This window comes from Manihot esculenta, chromosome 2, assembly GCF_001659605.2.
Source record: "Manihot esculenta cultivar AM560-2 chromosome 2, M.esculenta_v8, whole genome shotgun sequence".
Classification (NCBI taxonomy): Eukaryota; Viridiplantae; Streptophyta; class Magnoliopsida; order Malpighiales; family Euphorbiaceae; genus Manihot; species Manihot esculenta.
This window is the reverse complement of record NC_035162.2, coordinates 9,574,378-9,600,066: the sequence shown is the minus strand read 5'-3', so window position 1 is coordinate 9,600,066 and position 25,689 is coordinate 9,574,378. Positions and strand designations below refer to the sequence as shown.

The window sequence follows — 25,689 nt, the reverse complement described above, 5'->3', positions numbered from 1 at the left end:
ACTAATAATTAAACTGACAAAAAACAGCGTAAAGGATCAAACAGTTGATGTAATTAATCTTGATGGATGCTAGATTTCTTAAATAAAGAAGTCGTTATTTAATTAAATTAGAAGGGAGACATCAACAAGTGGGCGTGCCGGAGTGGTTATCGGGCATGACTAGAAATCATGTGGGCTCTGCCCGCGCAGGTTCGAATCCTGCCGCTCACGTTTTTTTTATAAGTTTTCAATAGTCTGTAAATTTCTCTTTTTTTTATTTTCCTTCCCTACGTTCATCTACAGAATAGTTTTTCCTTTTTAATTAATATAAGAGCTTGAATTTGAGTTATTAATCAAAAGAAATATGTTAAAAAGCGTTATTACGTTGTGTACTTTATTAAGTTAAAAAATATAATTTTTACATAAAGTATTAAAATCATAATCAAATTATTTGAATATTTTTAATTTTCAATTTTATATGTGCTTTACATATGTTTAATAAATCAATAAATTATAAATAATGAGACTGTATTGACGGTATTGTGCGAATATTTTAAATATAATTATGCTTAAAAATTTAGGACTTGGCCAGCAATTTTAATAAAAAATTATTATATATTAACTATAAAATATATAATTGTTAAAGTTAAAAATATCTGTACACTCAGGTGCTTAATCGTAGTAAGTGAATTTTAGATTTTACTTTTTTAATTTTTAAATTTTTATTTTAAAAAAAATTTAAAATATATGTAATTATGAAAATTAATTATATTAAATATTAAATTTTCAATTATGATGTCCTGAAATCTAGAAAATTAGAGTTTTATCGTGTGTAAGCTTAGCTGGTGAGAAAGCTGTTCTTCCCCTTTTATCCATATTTTTTTGTCTGCCAGTGATATTTAACGATCTTTCTGCTAGAGTATCACATATTTTTATCATGCAGATTCATATGTACGGAAGTGTCAGAATCTTTCTCTATGCCATGCGGCAATTTAATTTCTCCCAGCGCGCATTGGAGTAGGACTGCGAAATAATGCAGTTATTTAATTTTTTTCGACGGCATAGAGCTGCAAAATGACTGAATCTGTTGGCTTTCCTCACGTCACATCATCGGACTGTATTTTTTCTGTCGGATTTGGTCTCACGGAGGATTCGACCTATTTCGCTTATCTGAATTAGACCCTAAAATACTGAGTTGGTCGGTCTAAGAGGTTCTATAAGTTTTGGAGCAGTTCTTATATTTTTGAATCTGGTCTCGCACAGAATTGAGGCCCAATAGTCATCAAATCACATACATAATATATATAAATATCATTTAATAATCTAAGAACGGTATTCATTAAATATGAAATTTAAGGAAAAACAATTTCATTGATCCAATAAGATGTAGAGGATACAATTATTTAAATTAAAAAATTAAATTAAAATTTTTATAAACCTAAAAGATGACCCTTAATTTTATTCTCAACTTTTTGGCTGTAAAAGGAATGCACTGATAAAGGATTAAAGGTCCAAAAAATTCTAATTTCCAATATCTAATCATGCAGAAAAATGACTAAAATTAGCAATCAAAGAGCCGCAAAAGTCAACAGCAAGTGAGCCGCCAAACCAATCAAGCACTTTGGCGGAATGTTAATTCACCTAATCATTGCTTTAATTATCATTATAATAATCCAATAATTGCCCTAATTTTTCTTTAAAGTGGAATTTTGTTACAGTTTCAGAATGGCTTAACCATCACAAAGATCAACGCCCCACTTTATTCCCAAGAATAAGTTTTTATGATGATGATGATAATTTATTTTATTGTGTAAAAGTACCCTTTTTTTTCTAATTTTCATTAAATTGATCTACAAGAAAGTGAAACTCCATTTTTTTTAATAATTTTTTTTTAATTTTTAATAAAATATTATTTATAACTATTAATAATTACTATTTTCAATTAGAATATATAATGATCGAGTTTGAGATTATGGATTTGGATTAGAGCGGTGTTGCTGTTGAGGATACTAGTTTTGATAATTGAAGGAAAAATAGTCAACCATCCACATCCAAATGAGATATTGAGTGGAAAAACAAACCTTATCTAGTTATCTTGTTGTGGGATCAAAAAGAATGGAGATTTCTTGAAATCTATCAATTTCCTTATCAAAGTCTTCAACCCAATTAATATCCAGGAAAATCACTCTTAGAAAGGAGAATGACCATTGGTTAAAAAAATAATTATTAAAAAAAAACTTAGATATGGGTCTTTTGAGTGGGAATTTTTTTTTTCATGAATTCTTCAATTTTTATGTGGCTCTACGGAGCAAGGGGAGGTTGCAATTATCCAGTATAGAACACACTTCATTCATTGGCACGTCCACTTGGGATGACATTTGGACCCCACGTGGCATTTATCCATTCATGTTTCCTGGAAAAAGAAATGATGATCATGGTGGGGTATTAGATTTGAAGAGAGGAGCAGAATGTTAAATTAATTGGCAAGAAAAATTCTCATATCTCAGATAAAAAAGAAAAGAAAAAGAAGAAGAGATAAAATAAAATAAAAATTGAGCTTTCTTTCTTTCACTTCTTTTCTATTTTTCTTTTTTGTCGATGATGGCACATGGGCGGCAAGTGCCGTCTAGTGTAGGGTTATATATTCATGCACATGCTTGACGTTTCAATGAGACAACTAATCTATTCCGTCTTTTTTCCTGCTTTTTTATCTGCAAACGGTATCTGTTTTTATCAGCTGTAACTGTTTTTTGGGAACCAGAATTGGTTAGGCTGCCAGAGATATAGCTAGTTTCATTAACAAGGTAGATAAGATTTTAATGGACTGTAGGAAGGAAGGGTCTTCTTCTTCATCTTCATTCACAGCTGAACTTTTTGGCACCAAGGACTCACCACCTTCTTCTTCAACTGGGATTTTTGCTTCCATCTTTCCCCCTCCGGCCACGGTATGCTTCTGCACTACTTAGGTAAATTACATCCACAGATAGGCTTTAGAGTTGATATACGGTATTGTATTACCTGGATTTTACTTGATATAACAACTCGGAAAAGAATTTGAGAAAATGGGGAGGGAAAGAAAGTTATTTAATGGTCTAATTTGGATGCCCATTTTGAAATACTATGCTTTTTAATGTTGCCTTCAGGGGCTTTTCTGAAATACAAGTACAATTTCTTGAAGTGAACTGATAAAGTTCACAATAGTGGTGGGATCTGCTTGATTTAGGAAAACAATCATAAGCATAAAGTAGGTCCATTTTGCAGATTTTTTAATTTACTTTTTGATATTGAAATTAATTAACATAACTTTGACAGCAGATTTCTTGGTCAGTATCTGAACTTCGTTTTGGTTGTTCAGGTTTTAGGGAGGAAATCTTCTAGCTCTGAGGTGATAGGATCTTGGCAAAAGCAGCCTTTTGGAAATCAAGCGTGGAACACCAAACATGGAGCTCCAGGTTTGTGTTAGAAGGCTAGATCCTGCATTCCTTATATTTATTGTGAAATGCTAACATATCTATCAACTACTAAGCATAAAGCATAAGCTTGGAGCAAATTGCCTCACGTGGGATTTCTTTATTAACAATACAGCTGCAACTAGCGAAGCAGCAAGCTATAACATGCCTAACAAGGACAAGAATTCTATTTTCATGGAAGAAAAAGCAGAGCCATGTCACCTAAGTTCATCCCTTTACTATGGTGGGCAAGATAACTATTCTCAGCCACCAAGTAGCCATATTTCTGGATCATATCCTCCGGTAAGTGTTCATTATTAAACGAATTATTCGAATCCGCATAATGAACTACTGAGGTTAGGTATCAAGTAAATGACCTCATTTACTCTGTGAATGAATTAGTTCAAGAAAGATGGGGGAGAAGATGATCCTAATGGAAACAATTCAAATGATGCTTCTAGAGGAAATTGGTGGCAAGGTTACCATTAATATGTTTTCCTGAGGCTACAAGTAGATATTTTAAAGTCCTGTTCTAGACTATAACATTAACTCCAAGATTCTGAATGCGCTTTTTCTGCAGGTTCTCTTTATTATTAGGACCTTGCCTTCCATTGGCATATGAAAACTCACTCTATTTTTTAAGGTATGCAAAAATACAGAATCTTTTTTACAATAAGTCTTTTTATGGTATGTAGAAATTCATTTGCTCTAATTTTTCCACTGATCAGCAGGAAGACAGCACCATATGTTACAATCTCCTCCATCCTAATCCCACCCAACTGAAAAACTGGGAAAAATAAAAGGGGAAAGATAAGAGAGAAAGAAAAAGCCGGGGTGGGGTGGTGGGGGTGTTAACTCATGGTTCTTCATCCATTTTTTGTTTGATCTGTTCTTATTTCTTTTCCCTTTATATCACAGGAAATCAAGAAGCCTAGGTGAGAATAATGGAAAACGTGCAAAATAAATAAGCAGCTGATGTGGTTAGGTCATGTCAGCAACTTGAAATGCTCATCCCAGTAAAGGCATTCAAGTAACATGATTTTGATATGAGTTTAGCCTCAATGAAAGACATGTTGAAGAACTCTAGGCTGTTGAATATTGTTCTGATGCTCTTTTTATAAGCATGTGAGAAATATCAATACATAGATGATTTCTGAGCCTCTTCAGTTGTACATATTCGCATGGATGCTTTACAGGTTCAATCCCAGAATTTTGTGCATCTTCCCTATTAGCTCTAGAAATACATGCAACTAAAGAGAAGGCTCATGTACTATTTTTTCCTGAGGTACAGGTTTCAGCCTTCAGTAGGCAAATCATTAGATATTGTTCTGGCACAAGCAGCAGGCGGTTGAGCCATTTTCACTTCTAAATACACCATCATATTTTATTGCAAAACCACACAGTTCCATGTATAAATGTCATATTTCTTTCAGGATTTTCATAAATATTAATCAAAATCCATCTCTCTAGCTTTGTCTGCTAAGTGCAAATCCATACACAAAAGTAGCTGCCGATAATAAGTACCTTGTTAGAGGCCAAGAAAATTTAAACTTTCACCCAGCTTGAGGCAAATTGCAGCCTGTGAATCTACAAGTTCAAAAATATAAAATAAGAGACTAAAATGCAAGAGAATTTAGATATTTACAATAAACTATAAATTAAATTTCCTTCTCATTAGTGTCATGGGCAATAAATAAGCATTCAATGGTTAATAATTGTCACAGCTGCTTACTGGATTCAGGTTTATCATGTCTATATAGTAACACTACGATTTTGGTTTCTGTCCTGTTTTCTTCTTAAAGGTCTCCTTTCAACTGGTTCCCACAGCTTCAACCCGACTACTTAATTGTAATGACAGGACCTTTCGAACAGAAGTTACAGAATTCCGTACAACAATTTGCTGGCTCTCTTGAACTGCATGAGACAATGGTGCTGCTATTTTAATTGGATTGGAGGTTAGCATTGACAATAATCTTACATTCTGTTCTCATCATTTGATATGCAAAGAAAAAGCCTTTCATAAGCAGCTGCCATTTTGGCAGCAGTGAACAACTGCAACCCTAACTGCCTAGCAGCCTGGCCTTTCTTTTCTAGAACTCCTCTGCCATCTTCCCAAACCCTATAGAGTGCATTCTTCAAAGAAAGTACTGTTGGAGAAAAGATGTAGCCTATTTCTTTTCCAACAATCACAGATCCTGTGATGCTGGCTACCCTTGTGGCCATAACAGGCTTACCAGATAGCATTGCCTCTAATAAAGTGTGATCCAGTCCTTGAGCTCGAATTGTTGGGTTCACAAAAATGTCTATTGCATTGTAAAACCGTGACAGTTGAGCTTGTTCTAATGGCCCCAGAACAAGTGCATTAGCCCCAAGATCCCTGTATCTAGGACCCCAAGGACCATCTCCAGCAACCAGAACAACAGTGTTCTCACGAAATGTATCATTTTCTTTGAGCATCTGCTTCAGGGCCTCAAACATTAAGGGATGTCCCTTATCTTTCACCAACCTCCCTGCCATGCCCAATACCAATAATCTCCTCTTTGTGACACCAAATTTCTGCTTAAATTCCTTGCCTTTGGCAGCATCTGGCTTGAAAATCTCCTCATCTATGCCATTGAGAATAACATGAACTCGTTCTTCTGGGATCATATATATCCTTTTCAGGATATCTCCAGCATGATCACTAGTAGCAACATGGTGAGCATAATCAGGGAAAAATCTAACCTCTTCGACAACTTTGGTAACTCTTTCAGTCAATGCATACGCCTGTGGCTCTTCAGAATTTCGTAAAAGTTCTTGAATGATGTCAGTATGAATGGTTTCATATGCAATCCCATGCCAAGTAACAGCCAAGTTGGTCAGGTTCCGTGCTCGAGCATGCCAGAGCGCTACACTTTCAGTGTGCACTATATCAAAAGGTTTTCCAGTTGAGTTTTGAGTTTGAAATAGCTTCCAGACCAATGCTTGGTCCAGATAACCAGCAGCTGTTGGTTTTGAAAGGTGAAAATGTAAATTGCTCATTGGGTACCTTGGGAAGGTGGAGTTGAGGGGAGAAGTGCTGAAAACATGTAGCTCATGCCCCCTTTTGGCAAGTGCAAGATGAAGGGTCAAGGCATGCCGTTCAAGCCCTCCAGCATGAGATCTATCAGGCCATTTCTTCACAAAGAGTGCAATTTTAAGAAGTTTTGGAGGTGGTTTTGAGGGAAAGGAAAGATGATTCCATGCAGAAGGGAAATAAAGAAGATTGATGGGTTGATTTTGCTTTTGCAAGACCATCTGGCTTATGGAATAGCAAGGAGCAGAGCATTGAAACCAATAGAGAATTGAAATGAACGAAAATGCAGACAGGAGCAAAATCATCAAGCAGAAACTGCGTAAACTCAAGATAGCAGTCTGATTCCTAGCCATGAAATGCCAAATTATGATACGAAATCCTTCTAGCAAGTCTTTCCTTAGGAAACACAAATCAAGTAACGGGTAAATATAAAATTCAGAACATGAAAGAAATAATTAGATGGGAACTGATGCAAAAATCAACTTGGATCTACTAAGGAACCAAACACGAAGCAAACTTTGAGTGCCAAAAAGGCTTTCATATTCTGAGCTTGAGTTAGAAGGGACCTTCACATGGTTCTCTCAAGTCTTACTAGCAGTGAAGGTGAATCAAATGCTAAACAATCCAATTCAGTGCTTTTTTTTTTTTAAAGCAGCTTTAAAATAACAACAAAAAATTGGTTAGCAATCGTAAAATCCATTGACTTTACAGAATAAAGTATCCTGCTTTGATATCTACACCTCTTGCTATATTATAACACTAAATTCATGCCATTGTCTCAGCCAACTCCTTAGATCATGGCAAATATTATAAAAGACAAAAAAGAACCATTCCCAACACATCCCGCAATTTTATACTGCAAATTGCACCAAATTATGCACCTAAACCACTAGATCGCATCTAAACAGTCAAGAGGGTCCAACTCAGATGCTTGAAGTTCAGGCTAAGACTAAAATGAATTTTAGCATTAAAAACATGTCACAGAATCAACTAATTTACACACTTAGAAATAACTGCAGTATTTTCTTTTCTTTTGACCCATTGAGGTCAAGGTAAGATTATTCAGACAAACAACACTTGGAATAATGAATATATTATTTTTCACTTGATTTTTTATTCATTTCATTTTTCGGAGGCCATACATGTGGCGTTTCACAAATTTACCTTTAATATAAGCATTGACGTAAAATTATAATCTTTTTGTCAATACTATGAACATAATTCAAAAAACTCTAGCGAGTAAATGAATAAATCATAAGAAAAACATAGATTACTAAGGCGAAAGGAACCAATATCACCAAAGGACCGATTGCAGCAAAAGTATACAAACTCCCACAAGCCAAAGTCCCCAACTTTATCTGCACCAAGTCCACTAAAGCCATCATCAAAAACCCACATCCAAAAACAGACCCAAACCCAGAAATCAAAGTCCCCACCCTTAGAGCCGCCAAGTTAACATGCACCAGGGACGCACTTCCCACCTCCTCAAAACTAACAATATTATTGTCGTTTTTATCTGCTATCTTGATAGCCTGCTTGAGGGCTAAAGCAATGAGGCTAGAGAAGAGGAAAGAGCTAAAGGAGTACACATGGAAGGCGATGAGATCCTCAGCGATAGAGGAGCTAGCAGCGCAGGAAGGATCAGTGACAAGGGTGATTGAGGGGTCAGGAGCAGGATACCAAGCGAGACCAAGAAAAAGCGCTAAAGTGAATAAAGAGTTCACGTTAACGATTCCATCTAAGGCCATAATGTGGGTTTTTGTGGTTAGTATTAGAGTGGCGCTCGATAACTGCGGACGCATGGTGGCTGCGGCGGTGGACGAAACAGAGAAAACAAGGGAAATGGAGAGAACAGAGAAAGCATTTTTGGCAATAATAGGAATCACGCGAAGTTTCGTTTGGCAAAGAAAACAATGGCGTGGAGCAGGTAACGTTCACGTTAGGAAGTTTGGGATCAGGGAGTGGCCTTTGGCGTGTCTTTCCCGGCACGGGAATCGCAGCGCAGCGGAAAATCGTGGGCAGATTATACAATATGGATTTTTTCCCCTTAATACAAATTCACTTAACACTTTTTATATTTAACCCTTAAAATTTTGGTTAAAATTACTATTTGCACCCTATAGTCTAATAAAATTAATCATTTGGTCACTCTATTTCTAAACACATAGTGTTTTTATCTTTTCAAACAATCTAACTATTTAATGCAAATAAGTCCGATTAATCTTACGGTTCAAATAATTTTAATTCAAAAAACTTTGTCAATTAAACTCATATTTTAATTCAAATAAGTCCGATTTTCTCTTGGTACTTCTTAAGTCAGCCGCTTGGGGATTAATTGGATGGCCCATGCCCATGGAATATTAGAAAAATCATCAAATGAAGAACACGAATGATGACAATAGCTGGGTATAATTGCCTACATATATGTACATGAAGATGAAAATCAAATTAACTACAGGAAACAGAGAATCTCTGTAGCCAGAGGTATTCTGGGCATTGCCATGACAAATGAAATTCAAACTTCTGCTGCTAAATCTAAACTTAAATTTTGATTCAGCACTGATGATTGTGTTGTTGCAGTCAAGGCCAAGACAGATCGATAGAAAACTTAGGCTCCTGCAGGTCTTCAGCTAAGATCTCTGACTCGTATTTCTTGGTGTCATTCGTCAGAACTGGCCTTTTGGAATGGGAAGAAGAAAATGCACCAGCACAAGAAGAGGCAAGAGAAGAGGAAGCCGCTGTTGAAAAAGCAAGATTTGGATTCTTGGGTCGAACAAGAGCTGACAACAGAAGAAGAAGAGAAGCCATATAAGGAATGCAAGAATCAAGGTCGATGAAATTTGGAAATAAAAGAAATGGTGAAGAGCATTTTATAGGGTTAATACATAGGGATCGTCGAAGAAGAAAGAGAAAGAAAAAGAAAAAGAAAACAAGGGGCGGCAACCGGCAAATTCAATTCAAACGGTGCAGATGCAGGTAGTTTTATGGTGTTCTGCGGCGTTTTAATAAGGCAATAAACACTCAACGCGGTCCCTACCAAATTAGTTGGCGGCACCTGGTTTCGAATTATTGCGCCGTCAAAAAATTGGGACCCGCCGTGGGAGGCCAACGTTATGGGCTATAGGCCTCGTAGTTTGGGCTCTAATAGAACTGGGTTGCTGGTGTTTAAAACTGGCCCATGTTTTATATGTACAGGTGATTTGATTCCACCGGCTACTATTATTGGAGACTTTTCTGTCAAAACAGGCTTATACTGACTCGTCAGGCATGACGAAGAAGACTCTGGATTTTGTGCAAGGTGTTGACATAAAACCTACTCCGTTATGCGTGACAAATGAACCGATGAAATACTATCTCATTTCCCAGGGTAGATTTGCTGATGGCTTCAATAAATTTACTTGGGTTTTTATTTTAGTTTTATTTATTTATAATTTTATTTTAATTTTTATATATATCATTTCAATAACATAAAGCACTGTCCAATGGCGACGTCTCTCCTTGGTTAGTTAATAATGAAGGGTCAAACCTCCTATTGTATATACATCAATGTGGTCATCAGTGACATTGCTGGAACTAAGCTTTGAATTGGCTACTATTGCAGGCTTACTCGTCAAGCAATTCTCTCTTTATATACCTCTCTATAAATGGAGTACCACCACGTTCATTCATAAACCATAAACAAGCCTACCAATTTCAAATGGCAGAAGAAGTGAAGCTGATTGGCGCCTGGGCTAGTCCTCTCTCTCGCAGAATAGAACTAGCCCTGAAACTAAAAGGGATCAAGTATGAGTACATAGACGAAGACCTCCCCAACAAGAGCCCTTTGCTCCTTAAGTATAACCCTGTTCATAAAAAAGTTCCTGTCCTCGTTCACAATGGCAAAGGTATCTCAGAATCACTTGTCATTCTGGAATATATTGACGAGACCTGGACGCACAATCCTATCCTGCCTAAAGAACCTTATCACAGAGCCGTAGCTCGTTTCTGGGCTAAATTCATTGATGAAAAGGTAAATTTAACACTCCATTAGCTTTCTATCTCAATATGGTGTTTATATAGTCTCACAAGATTTGATAATCCATGCATGCAGATCTTGCAGACAGCACTCAAGATTGGTTCTGCCATAGCAGAGGAGAAAGAGAAGTTGATTGAAGAAGTTCACCATGACCTCAAGTTGCTAGAGAACGAGCTGGAAGTCAAAGAAAAGGAATTCTTTGGAGGATTGGAAATAGGGTACCTAGACATTGCGGCATTTTTTATAGGGCATTGGCTTCAAGTTCGCCAAGAAGTTATGGAAATAGAGCTGATCCATGAAGAGAAACATCCACATTTATGCAAATGGCTGGCAAAGCTTCTAAAGATTGATGTGGTGCATGGATGCGTGCCTCCAAAAGAAAAACATATTGCTTTTATGAAAGCTCGAATTGAAGCTGCCAAGTTTTCTTCCAAGTAATTAGAACTAGCTTTCGTCGTTATAGTTCTTGTGTAATTCTCAATGCTTCTCTTTGTTTCTTTGGTTTTCATTTTCCTTCTTTCCTCCTATGCTGTTTTGTAATGGATCGTGTGCTATGTTTCCTTGTGTTGGTTGTCTCTTCTGTTTGAAGAATAAAAGCTTGGGTTTGTTTTGATGTTAAAATAGTTTTCCATTATAATGTTTTATCCTCTAGGGTAGCAAAACCACTTTATTAACTCCTGTTTTTAATTTTTCTAACAAATTTTTAAATTCTACTTTCATTTAATAAATTCAGCATTCTGTTAAAAATAATGACATTTTGCCATTAATTTTCCTTTGACTGATTTTTCTTTTTTAATATCAAAGATGAGGGCTATTACTTCCCTGCCAAGACTTTTGATCTAATATTTTGCAAAACTATTTTGGAAGCTCACCCTTTCCGTAAATATTAATTATAACTTGGATTGAACTTAAGGAAATAAAAAAAATCTTTCGCACTTATTTCCTTTTTCTTTCAAAAAAGGTAAATATATGATTTGTTTTTTCTTCCTCGTGTCCACATAAAAGGAGAGAAAATTGATGGCTAACTAAAATTGATATAATTTAAATATATAAAATCTTAAAATTGCCGTTTTTTGTTAGTGGTGCAACAAAATATAGTACTATTTTATACAAATTAAATCGCATATGATAAAATGAAAAATCGATAAAATTATATAGTATTTTTTTATATTTTCAGAAAAAAAAGAAGACAATGTAGGCAGGGGAAAGGTTGTGCAGCAGAATTGTGAGTGCGACTGTGAAGTTCTGATTAAAGAAGCTGTAACATTTAATGGAGGAAAATAGGCTCATAACTAAAATTGACACCTGAAGTTAAATGAATATGAAATGATCTTCTGTGTTTTGTAACTTTAAACTTAATCTTGAAATCCTGAATTTTTAAGGTTTAATAAAGAAATTGTCCAAAGAAAAGAAAAGGAAATTTTACCTACTTTTTTTAATAGTATGATTTAACACTAAAGACACTTCTGAATGCTAAGCTAGATTGGAATAATCGGCTTTGTTAGTAAAGGATGTACGTATATGATCTTGAGGAATCCGGTCGGCACAATCTTGAGGTCATCCATGACATTGCTGCTTCTTTATACAACCAAAGTAAACTTCTGGATATCAATTTTATATTAATGACAACTTTGAATTCTAAGTGAGTGAAAGGACTTTATATAATAGCTTCCATCTCAAATTGCTTATAAAAAAACTCCACCACATATTGCACCAATATTCACAGCCAAACAGCCAAGTTCAGTACCCAAAATGGCAGAACAAGAAGTGAAGCTAATTGGTATGTGGGCCAGTCCTTTTAATCGCAGAGTAGAACTAGCCCTGAAACTAAAGGGCATCCAATATCAGTATATAGAGGAAGATCTTTCCAACAAGAGTCCTCTGCTTCTCAAGTACAACCCAATTCATAAAAAGATTCCTGTGCTTGTGCACAATGGAATATCAGTTGCAGAATCACTTGTAATTCTCGAGTACATTGACGAAACCTGGCAAAACAATCCCATCCTGCCTAAGGATCCTTGCATTAGAGCCACAGCTCGTTTCTGGGCTAAATTCGTTGATGAAAAGGTAAATTTGATCATCACTTATATCTTTTCTCATTTTTTGGGTTATATGGTTGTACGTTTTCTGGTTTAACTCCCATGGACAATTGATGCAGATACTGCAAACAGGTCACAAGATTAGCATGGCCGAGGGGGAGGACAAAGAGCAGCTCATAGAAGAACTGGATCAAAACCTGAAGCTCCTGGAAAACGAGCTAAAAGGAGAGGAATTATTTGGAGGTGAGAAGATTGGATATCTAGACATTGTGGCATTTTTTGTAGCCCATTGGTTTCAAGTAGCAAGTGAAGAACTGACGCAAATGGAGGTCATCAGCGAAGAGAAATTACCATTCTTACACAAATGGCTGAGAAAGATCCGAGAAATAGATGTGGTGAAGGAATGCCTGCCTCCGAGAGACAAACATGTTGCTTTTATTAAAGCTCGTATTGAAGCTGCAAAATCTGCTCCAAAGTAAAGTGAAGGTTTTCATTATTCTACGTGCATGCAAAATCTGCCTCGAAATAAAAAGTTCAATTGATGGATGACGAGGAAGGTTCGAGAATTGTGCTTGCCAATGTTACTATTTATTGTTTGTGTTTATAAGCTTGTTCAACCTTGCAATAACTTCAGAAATAATGGTAATAGAATGAGTCAATGAGATATTGTCTCTTCCATTCGTGATTTATATCTAGGATTATTCACCCTCTACTTATGGCCTTTTTGTGTATAGCTAGTTGTGGCTGGGCCATAAATTGCCCTTTTTTATAAAACCTAGAGCCTTATTTTCTTTATTGTGTAATGGGCCGTGAGCCATGTCCTGCTTATTATCTTAATGCAATGATTCTGCTTAAAGCAAACTAACAGCCACTTTTTTTTTTTTAAATGAATAAATATACCAGACCAAAAAATCGCTGAAAAGAAACCCGAGTTGATGAAATTGTTAAACCATTAATCCGGTTTCATGCGTATTATGATGAGACTGAACATGCTTGATATTTTGCAGTTTGTTTGGGGTAGTGTAGTCTTTTCCTTGGATACCAACCTTATCCACTTGACTACATTTAACGTGTGGCTATTCTCTTATGTAGAAGGTGCATCGTCAACATTTTTTTTAGAAAAAAAGGTTTTCATAAATCAGCAATTAAAAATTCATTTCTTCACTGTATTTTACTTGTCCTTCAAATTAATCACCAATTGTTTATAATAAAGACACAATTTGTTTCAGCCTGAAGTAGATACATATATTCTTGAGTTCAGGATCCTAAATGAATGGAGAAGTGAAGCTGCTGGCCACATGGGCTAGTCCTTTCAGTCACAGAATGAAACTAGCCCTGAAGCTAGAAGGAATACAATACGAGTACATAGAACAAGAGCCTCTTGCTTCTCAGGTCTAATCCAGTTCATAAGAAAATTCCAGTTCTGTTACACAACGGGAAACCCATTGCAGAATCACTTGTGATTCTTGAATACATCGATGAGACCTGGCAAATAATCCTTTCTTGCCTAAAGAACCCCGCCACCGAGCCATAGCACGTTTCTGGGCTGCATTTGTAGACCAAAAGGTAAATTATACACTTTCTTTTTAATTAGAAGAATGAGTTACATGGGCATAGCTGGAGTTTCTAACTAGGATTGAGAATTTGTGCAGATCTTGCAGACAGCTCTGAAGGGTAGTGCAGCCACAGGAGAGGAGAAAGAGCATATCATGGAAGAAATTGGTGAACAACAGAGGCTGCTAGAGAACCAGCTCAAAGAAAATGATTTCTTTGGAGGTGAAGGTGTTGGATACCTAGATATTGTGGCGTTTTCTGTATTATATTTCTTTCAAATACGTCATGAAGTTATGCGAATAGAGTTGATCAGTGAAGAGAAATTTCCAGTTGTATGGAAATGGATGGGAAAGCTGAGTGAGATAGATGGAATCAAAGAAACCCTTTCTCCAAGAGACAAACGTTTTGCTTACACTGTAGATGCTTCAAAATAGGGATGTTAGGCGTGCGGGTTTTTATGGGTATCCGATCCGTCCAAATCCTATTATGACGGATTTGGGTTTTTACAAAATGGATTTGGGCGGATTCGAATTTAAAAACTTTTACCCGTTTCAAATTCGGGTAGGGTTCGAAATTAGATAATCGGATACCCGTTATCCGAATCCGATTACCTATATTAACAAACTAACCCTAATTTCCTTTTTCATTTTACTCTTTTCTCTCTCCGTCGTCGGTGCCTCTCTCCCTTGCGTTCCTTTCCTCTCTTCGTCGACGCCTCTCGCGTTCCTTTCCTCTCTTCGTCGACGCCTCTCTCCCTCGCATCCCTTTCCTCTCTTCGTCGACGCCTCTCGCGTCCATTTCCTCTCTTCGTCGACGCCTCTCCCCCACTTCATTGACGACTGCCGGCAGCCCAATCGACACCGGCTACGTCTCCTTTCTCTTCCCGATAAATCTTCTCTCTCCGCAGTGCGATATCTCCTTCTCTCTCGTCGGCGACATCTCCCACTTCCCAGTCAAGACCTCTCTCCCCCACTTCACTGATGAGTGCCGGTAGTCGGCACCGGCGATGTCTCGGGTAAGTGGGAGACAACTCTTCCCTCTCCTTCTACTGCTATTTCTTGTCATTGAACATTTTTCTGTTTACTGGGTTGCTGGGGTTCTTGTCATTGAACATTTTTCTTTCTACAGTTAGTTAGTTTATTTGGTAATTTTTGTTATTGAATTGATTATATTTAATTAATGTAATACTGTTGATTTTTAGAATTTATGAACAATTAATGGTTATAAATCATTATTTGTTGGGTTGTTTGTTTTTGTCATTGAACATTTCTTCTTTGGATTGTGCTGGATTATACAAATGTTAAGAAATTTATTTGCTAGTTTATTAAATTTAAAAAATCGAATTCGAATATTATGTGGATATTATTAAATAAATTTGAGATAAATTCAAATAATAAAATTAAAATATTAAACGAATTTAAGACGAATTTAAAAACTTGTATATATAATCGAATTCGAGTTTGGATTCCCTACTTCAAAGTCTGCTCTCAAATAAAGAGATAAAATCAAGACTAATTTTACTAAGGCGTGCTAATACGTACTCCATCCACAGTCGATGTGGGAATGGGAATCAAGCACCTGGCTAAAAAGCTAAAAGCCACTAGAACAAGTCAAGCTAGAATCCTAGAAATTGAGGTCATCAGTGACGTAGCTGATATTAAGTAAATCTGATCAATCCAAAACCCAAAACTGTCAACAGCTTTGAAAATTATGCAAACCACTTGGAATTTTACTATATATTACAGGCTTGCTTATCAAGAAAAGAGGGGATTAGAGTTGCAAACTCCTAAATGGCAGAAGAAGTGAAGCTACTTGGCTTATGGGCTAGTCCTTTTAGTTGCAGAGTAGAACTAGTCCTGAAGCTAAAAGGCATACAATATCAGTACATAGAAGTAGATCTCTTCAACAAGAGTCCTTTGCTTCTCAAGTCCAATCCAGTTCACAAGAAAATTCCTGTGCTCATACACAATGGAAAACCAATTGCAGAGTCACATGTCATTCTTGAATACATAGATGAGACCTGGAAAAACAATCCCATCTTGCCTGAAAACCCTTACGATCGAGCTATTGCTCGTTTCTGGGCTAAATTCATCGATGAAAAGGTATAGCAATTTATCTCCTCTTTAACTTGGTCTCCTTAATTTTTTATGTTGGAAATTTATTATGCAGATCGTTCAAACAGCTTCAAAGTTCAGGTCAGCCAACGAGGAAGAGAAAGAGCAGATCCTTGAAGAACTTGGTGAGCAGCTGAAGGTTATTGAGAAGGAGTTAGAAGGGAAGGAATTTTTTGGAGGTGAGAGCATTGGATACGTAGATATTGTGGCCTTTTTGTTAGTGTATTGGTTCCAAGTGGGTCAAGAAGTTATGCAGAAAGAATGGATCAATGAAGAGAAGTTTCCAGTTTTATGCAAGTGGATGGGAAAGCTCCATGAAATAGATGTATTCAATCAGTGCCTGCCTCCAAAAGACAAACATTACGCTTATATCAGAGCTCAAATTGAGGCTGCAAAATCTGCCTCCAAATAATTAGTCTTTCAATGCTTCATAGTTTCTGAATTTATTTTCTTTTCTTGTTGGATTGCTCTCTACTTTCTCTGCATCACATATCATTGTGGTTATGTCCAAACATTCTGAATAAAGAGTTTGGGTTTATAATTAGGCAACCGAGGCCTCTGCTACACATTACCAGACAGTCAAGCTTCAGATCCTTCACCTCTGAATCAAGTTTATGGAACTTTATATCCTTTTGTTTATCTGTTATGGGTCAGATTGAAAATAAGAAAAAGATCATAAGGAACACGCAGATGAATGAAAGATGAAGGAGGCAACTGTTTCTGCCTAGAGACGGTGTCTAACATATACAAAACCTCTGGATCAAGTTTGATCACGAAACTGCACAAGTGGAATCAGAGCCATAAAAACAGGTGATTTTAATAAAATAAGCTAGTCACCGTTACATCCGCTTCAAATTCAAATTCACTCTCGTGAACTTAGCACTGTATATAGAATAACTTATCATTTTCATATGAAAGTTCATGTGTTTGCAGGCATATTAGCATGAAGCAATGACTGATAATCCAGAAAGTGTGCATGTACTATTTCAAAAAAGAAAAAAAAAAAAAAGAAAATATGTATGCATTACTCTTGAATCCTTGATGTCTTTGTTGTAATTTTACTTTTCTACAGACGTTGTGATCCTATAATGCAATATCTTTGCATGTCAAAACAATTCTTGTTGGTTTTGCATTCAACACATTGGGGTTTTGTTGGGCCGTTAAAGCCCAATTCCCCTTCTTAAAATGACAATGTTGGAATGCCAAAAACTGTCTACAACTCATGGATATGATTTACGGATGCATTTTCATTAATATTAAAAAAATACTGTAATATCCAAGTAATGAATAAACTTCAAATATATATTCTAAGAAAAACTTCATGTATATATAAGAATATTTCAAAAGAATAGCTACCATAACCATTTTATTGTTTTAAAATCAAAGAAAATTTTTTCTTGAACCATGGAATTTTATTTTATAGTATTGGTACCCAGTAGCTAGCTATCCAAAGTAGTTAACCCATCCCTCAATTGACATCTATAATCAATTTAATTAGTAATTAATCCCATTTCTGGTGGATGGGCTATAATTTTATAGGAAACAATTTGGGTAATTTCCTTTTCAATCTTCATGATCTCTCTAACAAACCCTAGCTTTGATACCTAATTAATCCTGCATGCTTAACGTTAATAATGAATATTAGACACTTACCTAATCCAATATGAAAGTCGGTTGAGTTTGTTGACTAATATCGTCATTTTAAAATAAGCATGCATTTAGTTTTGAAAATTAAGTATTTCAAGAGTGATGACCGTTGGGCTCCTACACCTAGAGTAAGGTCGGGTCTTAAGAAAAAACACAAATCCAAGACCCATCATGTCCATCTCAAGGTGAACCAGCCCCACGCTGTGTGTCTTATCTCGGTTAAGAGAATCAGGTCGGATAGATCGCACACGCGGACCCATTTGAAAGAAGTATAGCCCAGTGACGTGATAAGAGAAAGGAGAGCAGGCCAAATCGCCTCGCAGCCCTGCCCGCATGCGCTCCGGGGGAAATTAAATGACCGCTTGGCGTAGCGAGGGGTTCTGACATATCCGTACGAACGAATCTGAGTGACAAAGACAAGTGGCACTGTAATAGAGAAGCGGTTAGACGTCACTAGCGAACAAAAAAAAGGGGATAAAAGGAAAGGAATGTTTTCTTCTCTATTCAAACTTAGACAATCACTATAAACCCTATTTTATAGATTTCAGAACATCAATTGGCGCCGTCTGTGGGAAAGAAGGAGATCTTTTCATCACCGGAGTTCCGTTCTCATAATATCCACAGAGATCCACATGGCAAACCAAAACGAAAACCACACCCATAACATCCCTAATGACCTGACCTCTGCTCAAGAGGGTCAACGGTTCTCTTTCTCTAGTCCTATAACCCCCTCCAACCAACCACCAATACTGTTTAATCTCTCGCCGAGCTCGACAAGAAATGTACCTAGAGTCACCTTATCTGACCAAGAACTTCAAACCATAACTCTTCAGCTACAGAACACCGCCCACTGGCTGGAGCAGATGTTGCAGCAGAGAGGTCTCAATACCCCATTAAACATACCCCCTGTAGCTGAAGGAGTCCGTGCTACCGAACCTCAACCCACCTTCAACTACTAGATCCCTCAACAGAGTAGCAGAAGGACCAGAGAAGGAAGTGGAGGAGCTGGTAGAGAGGAGGAGCTGACAACCAGAGTCCAGGGAAGGAGGGTGAGAGAACTTATTGAGAATGATGAAGCAGAGAGCTACTCAACGGGAACAGCCAGGAGGACGGAGAGTGAAGAATGGGAGGACAGGTATCGCCTAGAGAAGAGGCCGAGGCAAGAGGAGGCAGATGTAGATCAGAAACTGCAGGAAATGAAGGAGCAGCTCCTGGCTGAGCTGGGAGCAAAAGACCACAGTCAGACCTTCCAACAGCACTTGGCAGACCTGAAAGAGGTATTTGGAGTACTGGAGCAGTACAGAATAAGGCTGAATCCGGTAAAGTATGCTTCTTCATCAAGGAGGAAAATTCCTAGGCTACATGGTCCGGGAAAATGGCATTGAACCAAACCCCAAGATAGTATAAGCCATACTGAAGATGCTAGAACCGACCTATGTAAGGGATGTGCAGAGGCTCACAGGGAGGGTGGTAGTGCTCAACCAGTTCATGTTAAAGTCTGCAGAAAAGTGCCTGCCATTCTTCAAGAAGCTGAGAAAAGTTTCAAACTTCGAATGGACAGAGGATTGCTAGCAAGCCTTCAAGAGCCCCAAGCAATACCTCAGCTCACCACATGCGCTCAGCAGTCCACTGGCTGGGGAGGAACTCCTGATTTACCTAGCGGCCTCAGAACAAGCCATAAGTGTTGTGCTGGTAATGGAAGAAGGAGGAGAGCAAAAGCTAGTCTTCTATATCAGCAAGGTGCTCAAAAACGCCGAGGTCATATACTTAAACATAGAGAAGTTGCCATTCGCCCTGCTGTTGGCAGTGAGAAAGTTCAGAGTCTACCTTGAAATCCATTAGGGAGTAATGATGACAGATCAACCCTTGAAGAAAATTCTTCACAGGCCGGAAATGTCAGGCCGAATACTCGCTTGGTCTGTTGAAACTGGCCTTTACCGACCTCGAACGACCATCAAACCTCAAGCCCTTGCTGACTTCATAACAGAATGTTCCTTCAATGAAGAGCAACCGGAGCTTAGTAGAGAATTGCCTGGAGTGGCAAGAGGAGAAAATGGTGAACAGCCCTCATGGGAGTTCGACTGGAAATTGTTTGTAGATGGGGCATCCAGTGCTGAAGGCAGTGGTGCTCGAATACTGCTAAAAGGTCCATAAGGGTTCAAGGTCTGTTATGCCCTGCGACTAGAGTTTGCAACTTCTAATAACATGGCAGAATATGAAGCCCTAATAAACGAGATACTGATAGCAAGAGAAGTGGGGGCAACCGATCTCAAAATAAGCAGTGATTTCCAGTTGGTAATTAATCAAATAACGGGGGCATACCAGGCGAGGGACCTTACCATGCAGAATTACTTGACAAAGGTGAGAGCAGTAGAGGCCGAGCTCGGCGAGTAGGGAATCATTGTGCAATACCAGAGGATACCTCAAGAGGAGAATGAGGAAGCGGACCTGCTTAGCCGGTTATCTAAAGAAGAATTGAAACAGGTCCCCGACGAAGTATATGTACAGCATATCAACATTCCCACCTTTGAAAAGCCTGCCATAATAATGCAGATCGACGAAGGGTAGAACTGGATAACCCCATACCTAGAGTACATGGAGAAAGGGAAGCTCTCTGAAGATAAAGTTGAAGCAAGAAAAATTGCAGCTTGAGCTATCAATTATCAAGCAGTAATAGGGACTCTATACCGAAGGGGAAATCCAGTCCGTGACTTCGATGTGCAGGCCCCGAAGAAGCAGCCCAGGTGATTGAGGAGACACACTAAGGGTTCTATGGAGCACACGAAGGAGCAAGCACGTTGGCAAACAAAATTTTCAGGCAGGGTTACTACTGGCCCACGGTTAAAAAAAAAGCAGAGCAATTTGTCAGGAGATGCGATGTAGGTTAAAGGTTTGCCAACGCCATCAACACCCTAGCTACACTCCAGTCTAGCATATCCAGCCTGTGGCCATTCTCACAGTGGGGCATAGACATCCTGGGTCATTTCCCTAAGACCACGGGGCAAAAGAAGTTTGTGATAGTAGCTGTGGAGTACTTCTCAAAGTGGCCTGAAACTGAGGCCATCTTCACCATCACGGCACGAAAAGTGATAGACTTCGTTTAGGGCAACATCATCTGCAAATTTGGAATACCGATGACACTTATATCAGACAATGGCAAGCAGTTCGACTGCAAGACCTTCAAAGATTTTACAAGGAACATGGGCATCTGGCACAAGTTTTCCTCGGTAGCCCACCCTCAAATCAATGGCTAGATGGAGGTCACGAATCGAGCTATCTTTTAAGGATTAAAAAAGTGATTGGATGGGGCAAAGAAGAATTGGGCGGCCGAACTCAATAGCATCCTATGGGCATTCAAGACTACCCTTCGGAAGCCAATGAAGGAAACACCATTTGCACTAGCATTTGGCACCGAGGCAATAGTCTCCATCTAGCTGCAAATCCCTTCTCACCGTGTCCAGTTTAACAATGAAGACACCAACGACGACAGGCTGAGAGGCAATTTGGATGCCCTAGAAGAGATTAGAGAAGAAGCCCAAGTACGCACAATCGCTTATCAATAAAAAGCAGCCCGATATTACAATCAAAGGGTTAGGAAAAGAAGTCTGAAGGTTGGAGACCTAGCCCTGAGGAAAAGTCACGGGACAAAGAGCAGCAGTGGGGAAGATAGCACTGACCTGGGAGGGCCCCTTCAGAATAACTAAAGTTGTCAAGTCCGGAGTATACCAGATTTAAGACTTGCAAGGGAACCCGGAGCCCCATGCTTGGAATATCCAACATCTGAAGAGGTACTTTCCTTAAAATACGGGCAATGTAATATCCTGTACTCTGACAAACATGAATGAAATAGGAAATATTATTTTTACCATTATATGTGTCTCAATCATCTCTTAAAAAAGAAAAACAGGCATTAGAAGCCCTCAGTGAGATGGGTGACTAGCCTCGGAAAAATGACCCCAGCACCACAAAACCGAGCTGAGAGGATGAAGCGCCAGTAAGACCAAAGAGTTTGAATCCCAAAAGCCCTCAGTGAGGTGGGTGACTGGCCTAGGAAAAATGACCCCCAGCACCACAAAATCGAGCTGAGAGGACGAAGCGATAATAAGGCCAAAGAGCCTGAATCCCAAGTGAAGCCCTCAGTAAGGTGGGTGACTGGTCTCGGAAAAATAACCCCTAGCACTACAAAACCGAGCTGAGAGGACGAAGCGACAGTAAGGCCAAAGAGCCTGAATCCCAAGTGAAGCCTTCAGTGAGGTGGGTGACTGGCCTCAAAAAAATGACCCCCAACACCATAAAATTGAGCTGAGAGGACAAAGCGACAATAAGCCCAAAGAGCCTGAATCCCGTGCAAGGCCAAAGAGCCTGGAAGCGACAGTATGGCTAAAAGAGCCTGAATCCCGTGCAAGGCCAAAGAGCCTGGAAGCTACAGTAAGGCCAATGAGCCTGAATCCCATGCAAGGCCAAATAGCCTGGAAGCGATAGTAAGGCCAATGAGCCTGAATCCCGTGTAAGGCCAAAGAGCCTGGAAGTGATAGTAAGGCCAAAAGAGCCTGAATCCCAAGGGAGGCCACAGAACTTGAATGCAATAATAAGGCCAGAAAAGCCTAAATCCCGAGCTAAGTTGCGCAAAACCAAGCTCGGAGGGAAATAAAACCAGGAAAGAAGGTGACTGAACCTAGACAATGACTATCAGCACCGCCCAACCGAGCTACAAAGAGAAAGATCAATAAAGAAAAATAGCGGCTCTGAGCCTTCCTTCACTAGAGGAGACTAAGGCAAAACGAAAACACGAATAAATAAACTAAAGCATAGCTTGTGTTGGGCTCTGCACAGAAGCAAGGAAGCAAGTCCGACCTAAAAGATCGAGGCACTTGAAAACCAAAAAACAAAAATCTGAGCTCCCAAACCCATAGTAGAGACGGGCTCACAGCTTAGGTGAACCCACAACATGCAAACCCCCAAGCCGAATAAAGCCAAGTGCAGAAGAAATAGTAAAGAGCCATACCCCCTGTTGTCCCTTGAGGCAACCCAAGAGGGGGGGTGAATTGGGTTTATAAAAAATTTAATGGCAAAGACAAGAAATTAAAAGAGAATAGGGAAGAGAAAAATCAATACAAAGATTTATAGAGGTTCAGCTATCCAAGCCTACGTCCTCTCCTCAAGGTCCACTTGAGAGTTCAACTCCACTATCAAATCTCCTTTGGGTGAAGATCAAAACCCTTACAATCTTAGAGCAAGGCTTTGCTCTTTACAAATCTCTTTTTCCACTCAAGAGCAATTCTTTGCTCAATGCCACACTCACAACAACAGAATCTCTCAATCAACCTTTACTCACTCAGAAAAGCCAATCAATTACAACTCAAAACAGGCTTTCAAGAAATCAATGTTTTGGCTCAAGGTTTTAAGAGAGAGAGAATGAAAAATGCTGTAATCTCAATAAATATTTGCTTAGATGGTTGTTGTAACCTCACAAAAACAAAAACAAGTTGTATTTATAGTTCTATCATAAATATGGCCGTTGGGGGTGCATTAAATGCAAATAGAGCCGTTTATGTTCAGAAATAACCGTTATACCGTGCCCAGAAAAACTCAGGTTCGGCGGCCTAAGCTTAGAGTTCGGCGGCCGAACCATTTGGGGCGAAGAAACTATTCTTTTAAAACTGAACTTTCGGCGGCCTAAACTCAATGTTCGGCGGCCGAACATGGTGGACTTTCGTTTCTGTTCCTCACTTTCGGAAGCCAAACTTTAGGCTTCGGAGGCAGACCCAAAACACACTTTTCGGCGGCCGAAGGTTAAATGTTCGGCGGCCGAAAGTGTGGGACTTTCGTCTCTGTCCCTCACTTTCGGAAGCCGAAGGTTACACTTAGGGGGCTGGTTGAAAACCCACTTTCGGCGGCCGAAAGTCAATGTTCGGCGGCCGAACATATGGGACTTTCGTTTCTGTCCTTGACTTTCGGAAGCCGAAAGTTGTGTTTAGGGGGCACAAAATCCCTTCTATAAAACTTTGAAAAATCATAACTTAGGCTATAAAGATTCATTTTTCAATCCGTTTGAATATTTGTAACCTATATTTTTAGATCTTTCATTTTGATGAAAAATATTTTCAAAATCACTTCTTTTGGAAAATTTCATTTTGGTCCCTGAAAGTCAAGTACTTCAAAAAAGTGGCCATATCTAAAAGAACTTTTAGAAATGAAAGAACCCTTGAGCCATCACAATTAATTACTTGAAATTCACAATGAATAAAATGACAAGCATAATAAATAAAAATACTTTATGATCCCTTTCTTGTAGTATGCTTCCAAAATTGGCACTTTTCACTTTTGTGATTGAAGCAATATCATTTGTTTCAATAAGGGACCTGCAAGCTCAATACAAACACTCTTGGAAATAATTAGTAGCACACCAATTGTTTATTAATCATCAAAACAAGGATTAGGACATTTAGGTCCAACAATCTCCCCCTTTTTGATGATGACAAACAATTGGTAAACATTAGGATAATAATCATAAGTGTAGTGTGTGCATTTAAAAAAAATTCTCCCCCTTAATGTGCTCCCCCTGTTAAAAATACTTTATGCCATATTTAAAAAGTGAGAAGGCACATAAGGGAGGTTTTGACTCAATGCAATGAGATGTAATGGATCCTATATGAATGAATGAGTCCCAACAAAAATGCATCTCAAATGAATACACACAATATCCACAAACCAAGAGAGAAAAATATTTAATCCAAACGAGTCAAATAAAAATAGCCAATATCCATAAAAATTATCAAATGTATACATAAGTAATACCATCTCTCCCCCTTTTGACATCATCAAAAAAAATATCACAATAACAAAAGGGGAAAACAAAAGTAACCAAATAAACAAACAGATCACTGAGGAGGCTGAGGAGGTGGCACTCCAGATGACTGCTGAAGAAGGTGCAAAATCTGGCTCTGCTGCTCGATCAGGATCTGCTGCTGGTCTGTAAGTCGTGCTAACTGCTGCTCCATCTGAGTCTGGCGATCAGATATCTGAGTCTGGTGATCAGACATCTGAGCCTGGCGATCAAACATCTGAGCAACCTGCAGCTCCAGACGACCCATGGCATCATACAGATCAGATGCAGTCCGTGAAGATGTACCCTGCTCGGTGGACCGCCCGGTACTAGCATCGCCTCTGGGAGCTCGCTCTGTCTCAAGATCAGTAGGAGAAGCATCATCTGACTCCTCATCAGAACCATCATGTGCCTGTGCTGCTGCATGTGCTGCTCTGCGGGCTGCAAAATCTCTCCTAGAATTATAAAATTCATTGCCTCTCCTAGTCAAACCCATGTGGTAGAGTGTAGCCTCAGTATAGGGGGTGTACTCACTAGACAAAGGTAAGGCCGACTCGGTACCTGGGTCAACCCCTAGGGCTCGAAGAAGAAGAGTGAGATGACGGCCAAAGGGGGGACAACCTCGACTCAGCCTAAGGGAGTCTGCTATAGAGTGAATCATAATATGTGGCAGGTTAAGGGCTCGACCCTCTAGCAGACAAGATACTACAAACATGTCAGAGTAGGAGAGTGCAGTCCTATGACCCGATCTAGGGAGAATCTCATAGGTGACTATGTGGTGAACAACTTTAGGGAGAGTGTTGAGGTCACAGGCCTTAAGCCTAGAGGGCTCCTCACGATCTACGTCTCCTGAAATGACCCTAGTCTGGTGAAGGGAAGAGACCTCACCAGTGATCCACTTATGAGTGGTAGAGACAACAGCCCCAGAATTGGGGATACCTAGGTGACGAGCAATGATGTCAGGAGTGAGGTAAACTCTCTGACCATTTACAAAACTGACTAGGTGAGGGG

At 38.9% G+C, this 25,689-nt stretch overlaps 7 protein-coding genes and 1 non-coding gene across 11 annotated transcripts; 6 read left to right on the top strand and 2 right to left on the bottom strand.

Moving 5' to 3' along the window:
* The first annotated feature begins 128 nt into the window (after positions 1-128).
* Positions 129-210, top strand: TRNAS-AGA. The gene has a single exon. It is a non-coding gene; the product is annotated as a tRNA-Ser (tRNA).
* Positions 211-2,475: 2,265 nt separating this feature from the next.
* LOC110609483 lies at positions 2,476-4,588 on the top strand. Of its 4 annotated transcripts, none has more exons than XM_043954158.1 (6): positions 2,478-2,924; positions 3,335-3,431; positions 3,565-3,731; positions 3,831-3,906; positions 4,009-4,071; positions 4,157-4,375. In XM_043954158.1, exons 1-5 carry the CDS (start codon positions 2,799-2,801, stop codon positions 4,023-4,025), a joined length of 483 nt encoding a protein of 160 aa, XP_043810093.1. In that variant the 5' UTR covers positions 2,478-2,798; the 3' UTR covers positions 4,026-4,071; positions 4,157-4,375. The 4 variants fall into 4 exon arrangements, with proteins under 4 accessions (XP_043810094.1, XP_021604767.1, XP_043810093.1 ...); XM_021749074.2 differs by having other exon boundaries at positions 2,479-2,924; positions 4,347-4,588; XM_043954159.1 differs by lacking the exon at positions 3,831-3,906 and having other exon boundaries at positions 2,476-2,924.
* LOC110609481 lies at positions 4,345-6,836 on the bottom strand. The gene is made up of 2 exons (XM_021749072.2): positions 5,161-6,836; positions 4,345-5,015 (listed from the first exon to the last, which is right to left on the bottom strand). The coding sequence occupies exon 1, from the start codon at positions 6,834-6,836 to the stop codon at positions 5,403-5,405; it is 1,434 nt and encodes a 477-aa protein (XP_021604764.1). The 3' UTR covers positions 4,345-5,015; positions 5,161-5,402.
* Positions 6,837-7,706: 870 nt separating this feature from the next.
* LOC110609482 lies at positions 7,707-9,443 on the bottom strand. Its single transcript, XM_021749073.2, has one exon. It carries the CDS (start codon positions 8,283-8,285, stop codon positions 7,716-7,718), a length of 570 nt encoding a protein of 189 aa, XP_021604765.1. The 5' UTR covers positions 8,286-9,443; the 3' UTR covers positions 7,707-7,715.
* Positions 9,444-10,048: 605 nt separating this feature from the next.
* On the top strand, positions 10,049-11,119 carry LOC110608753 (glutathione S-transferase U7). The gene is made up of 2 exons (XM_021748042.2): positions 10,049-10,492; positions 10,574-11,119. Exons 1-2 carry the CDS (start codon positions 10,181-10,183, stop codon positions 10,934-10,936), a joined length of 675 nt encoding a protein of 224 aa, XP_021603734.1. The 5' UTR covers positions 10,049-10,180; the 3' UTR covers positions 10,937-11,119.
* Positions 11,120-12,018: 899 nt separating this feature from the next.
* LOC110608754 (glutathione S-transferase U7) lies at positions 12,019-13,332 on the top strand. The gene is made up of 2 exons (XM_021748043.2): positions 12,019-12,565; positions 12,657-13,332. Exons 1-2 carry the CDS (start codon positions 12,251-12,253, stop codon positions 13,014-13,016), a joined length of 675 nt encoding a protein of 224 aa, XP_021603735.1. The 5' UTR covers positions 12,019-12,250; the 3' UTR covers positions 13,017-13,332.
* A 294-nt stretch (positions 13,333-13,626) lies between these two features.
* Positions 13,627-14,737, top strand: LOC110608796 (glutathione S-transferase U7). The gene is given in 4 exon segments (XM_043954157.1): positions 13,627-13,907; positions 13,909-14,024; positions 14,027-14,103; positions 14,190-14,737. Coding segments are annotated over 4 exon segments (630 nt in total). The 5' UTR covers positions 13,627-13,806; the 3' UTR covers positions 14,526-14,737.
* A 766-nt stretch (positions 14,738-15,503) lies between these two features.
* LOC110608755 (glutathione S-transferase U7) lies at positions 15,504-16,754 on the top strand. Its single transcript, XM_021748044.2, has 2 exons — positions 15,504-16,193; positions 16,261-16,754. Exons 1-2 carry the CDS (start codon positions 15,882-15,884, stop codon positions 16,615-16,617), a joined length of 669 nt encoding a protein of 222 aa, XP_021603736.1. The 5' UTR covers positions 15,504-15,881; the 3' UTR covers positions 16,618-16,754.
* The last annotated feature ends 8,935 nt before the right edge of the window (positions 16,755-25,689 follow it).

What these genes read in the sequence shown, in the direction of transcription:
- LOC110609483 (XM_021749074.2), top strand. Translation starts at nt 2,799, where the DNA reads ATGGACTGTAGGAAGGAAGGGTCTTCTTCTTCATCTTCATTCACAGCT. An exon ending in TCTTTCCCCCTCCGGCCACG is followed by an intron (nt 2,925 to 3,334) that starts GTATGCTTCTGC and finishes TTGGTTGTTCAG; the next exon opens with GTTTTAGGGAGGAAATCTTC. An exon ending in TTTCTGGATCATATCCTCCG is followed by an intron (nt 3,732 to 3,830) that starts GTAAGTGTTCAT and finishes TGAATGAATTAG; the next exon opens with TTCAAGAAAGATGGGGGAGA.
- LOC110609481 (XM_021749072.2), bottom strand. Translation starts at nt 6,836, where the DNA reads ATGGCTAGGAATCAGACTGCTATCTTGAGTTTACGCAGTTTCTGCTTG.
- LOC110609482 (XM_021749073.2), bottom strand. Translation starts at nt 8,285, where the DNA reads ATGCGTCCGCAGTTATCGAGCGCCACTCTAATACTAACCACAAAAACC.
- LOC110608753 (XM_021748042.2), top strand. Translation starts at nt 10,181, where the DNA reads ATGGCAGAAGAAGTGAAGCTGATTGGCGCCTGGGCTAGTCCTCTCTCT. An exon ending in CTAAATTCATTGATGAAAAG is followed by an intron (nt 10,493 to 10,573) that starts GTAAATTTAACA and finishes CCATGCATGCAG; the next exon opens with ATCTTGCAGACAGCACTCAA.
- LOC110608754 (XM_021748043.2), top strand. Translation starts at nt 12,251, where the DNA reads ATGGCAGAACAAGAAGTGAAGCTAATTGGTATGTGGGCCAGTCCTTTT. An exon ending in CTAAATTCGTTGATGAAAAG is followed by an intron (nt 12,566 to 12,656) that starts GTAAATTTGATC and finishes CAATTGATGCAG; the next exon opens with ATACTGCAAACAGGTCACAA.
- LOC110608755 (XM_021748044.2), top strand. Translation starts at nt 15,882, where the DNA reads ATGGCAGAAGAAGTGAAGCTACTTGGCTTATGGGCTAGTCCTTTTAGT. An exon ending in CTAAATTCATCGATGAAAAG is followed by an intron (nt 16,194 to 16,260) that starts GTATAGCAATTT and finishes TTTATTATGCAG; the next exon opens with ATCGTTCAAACAGCTTCAAA.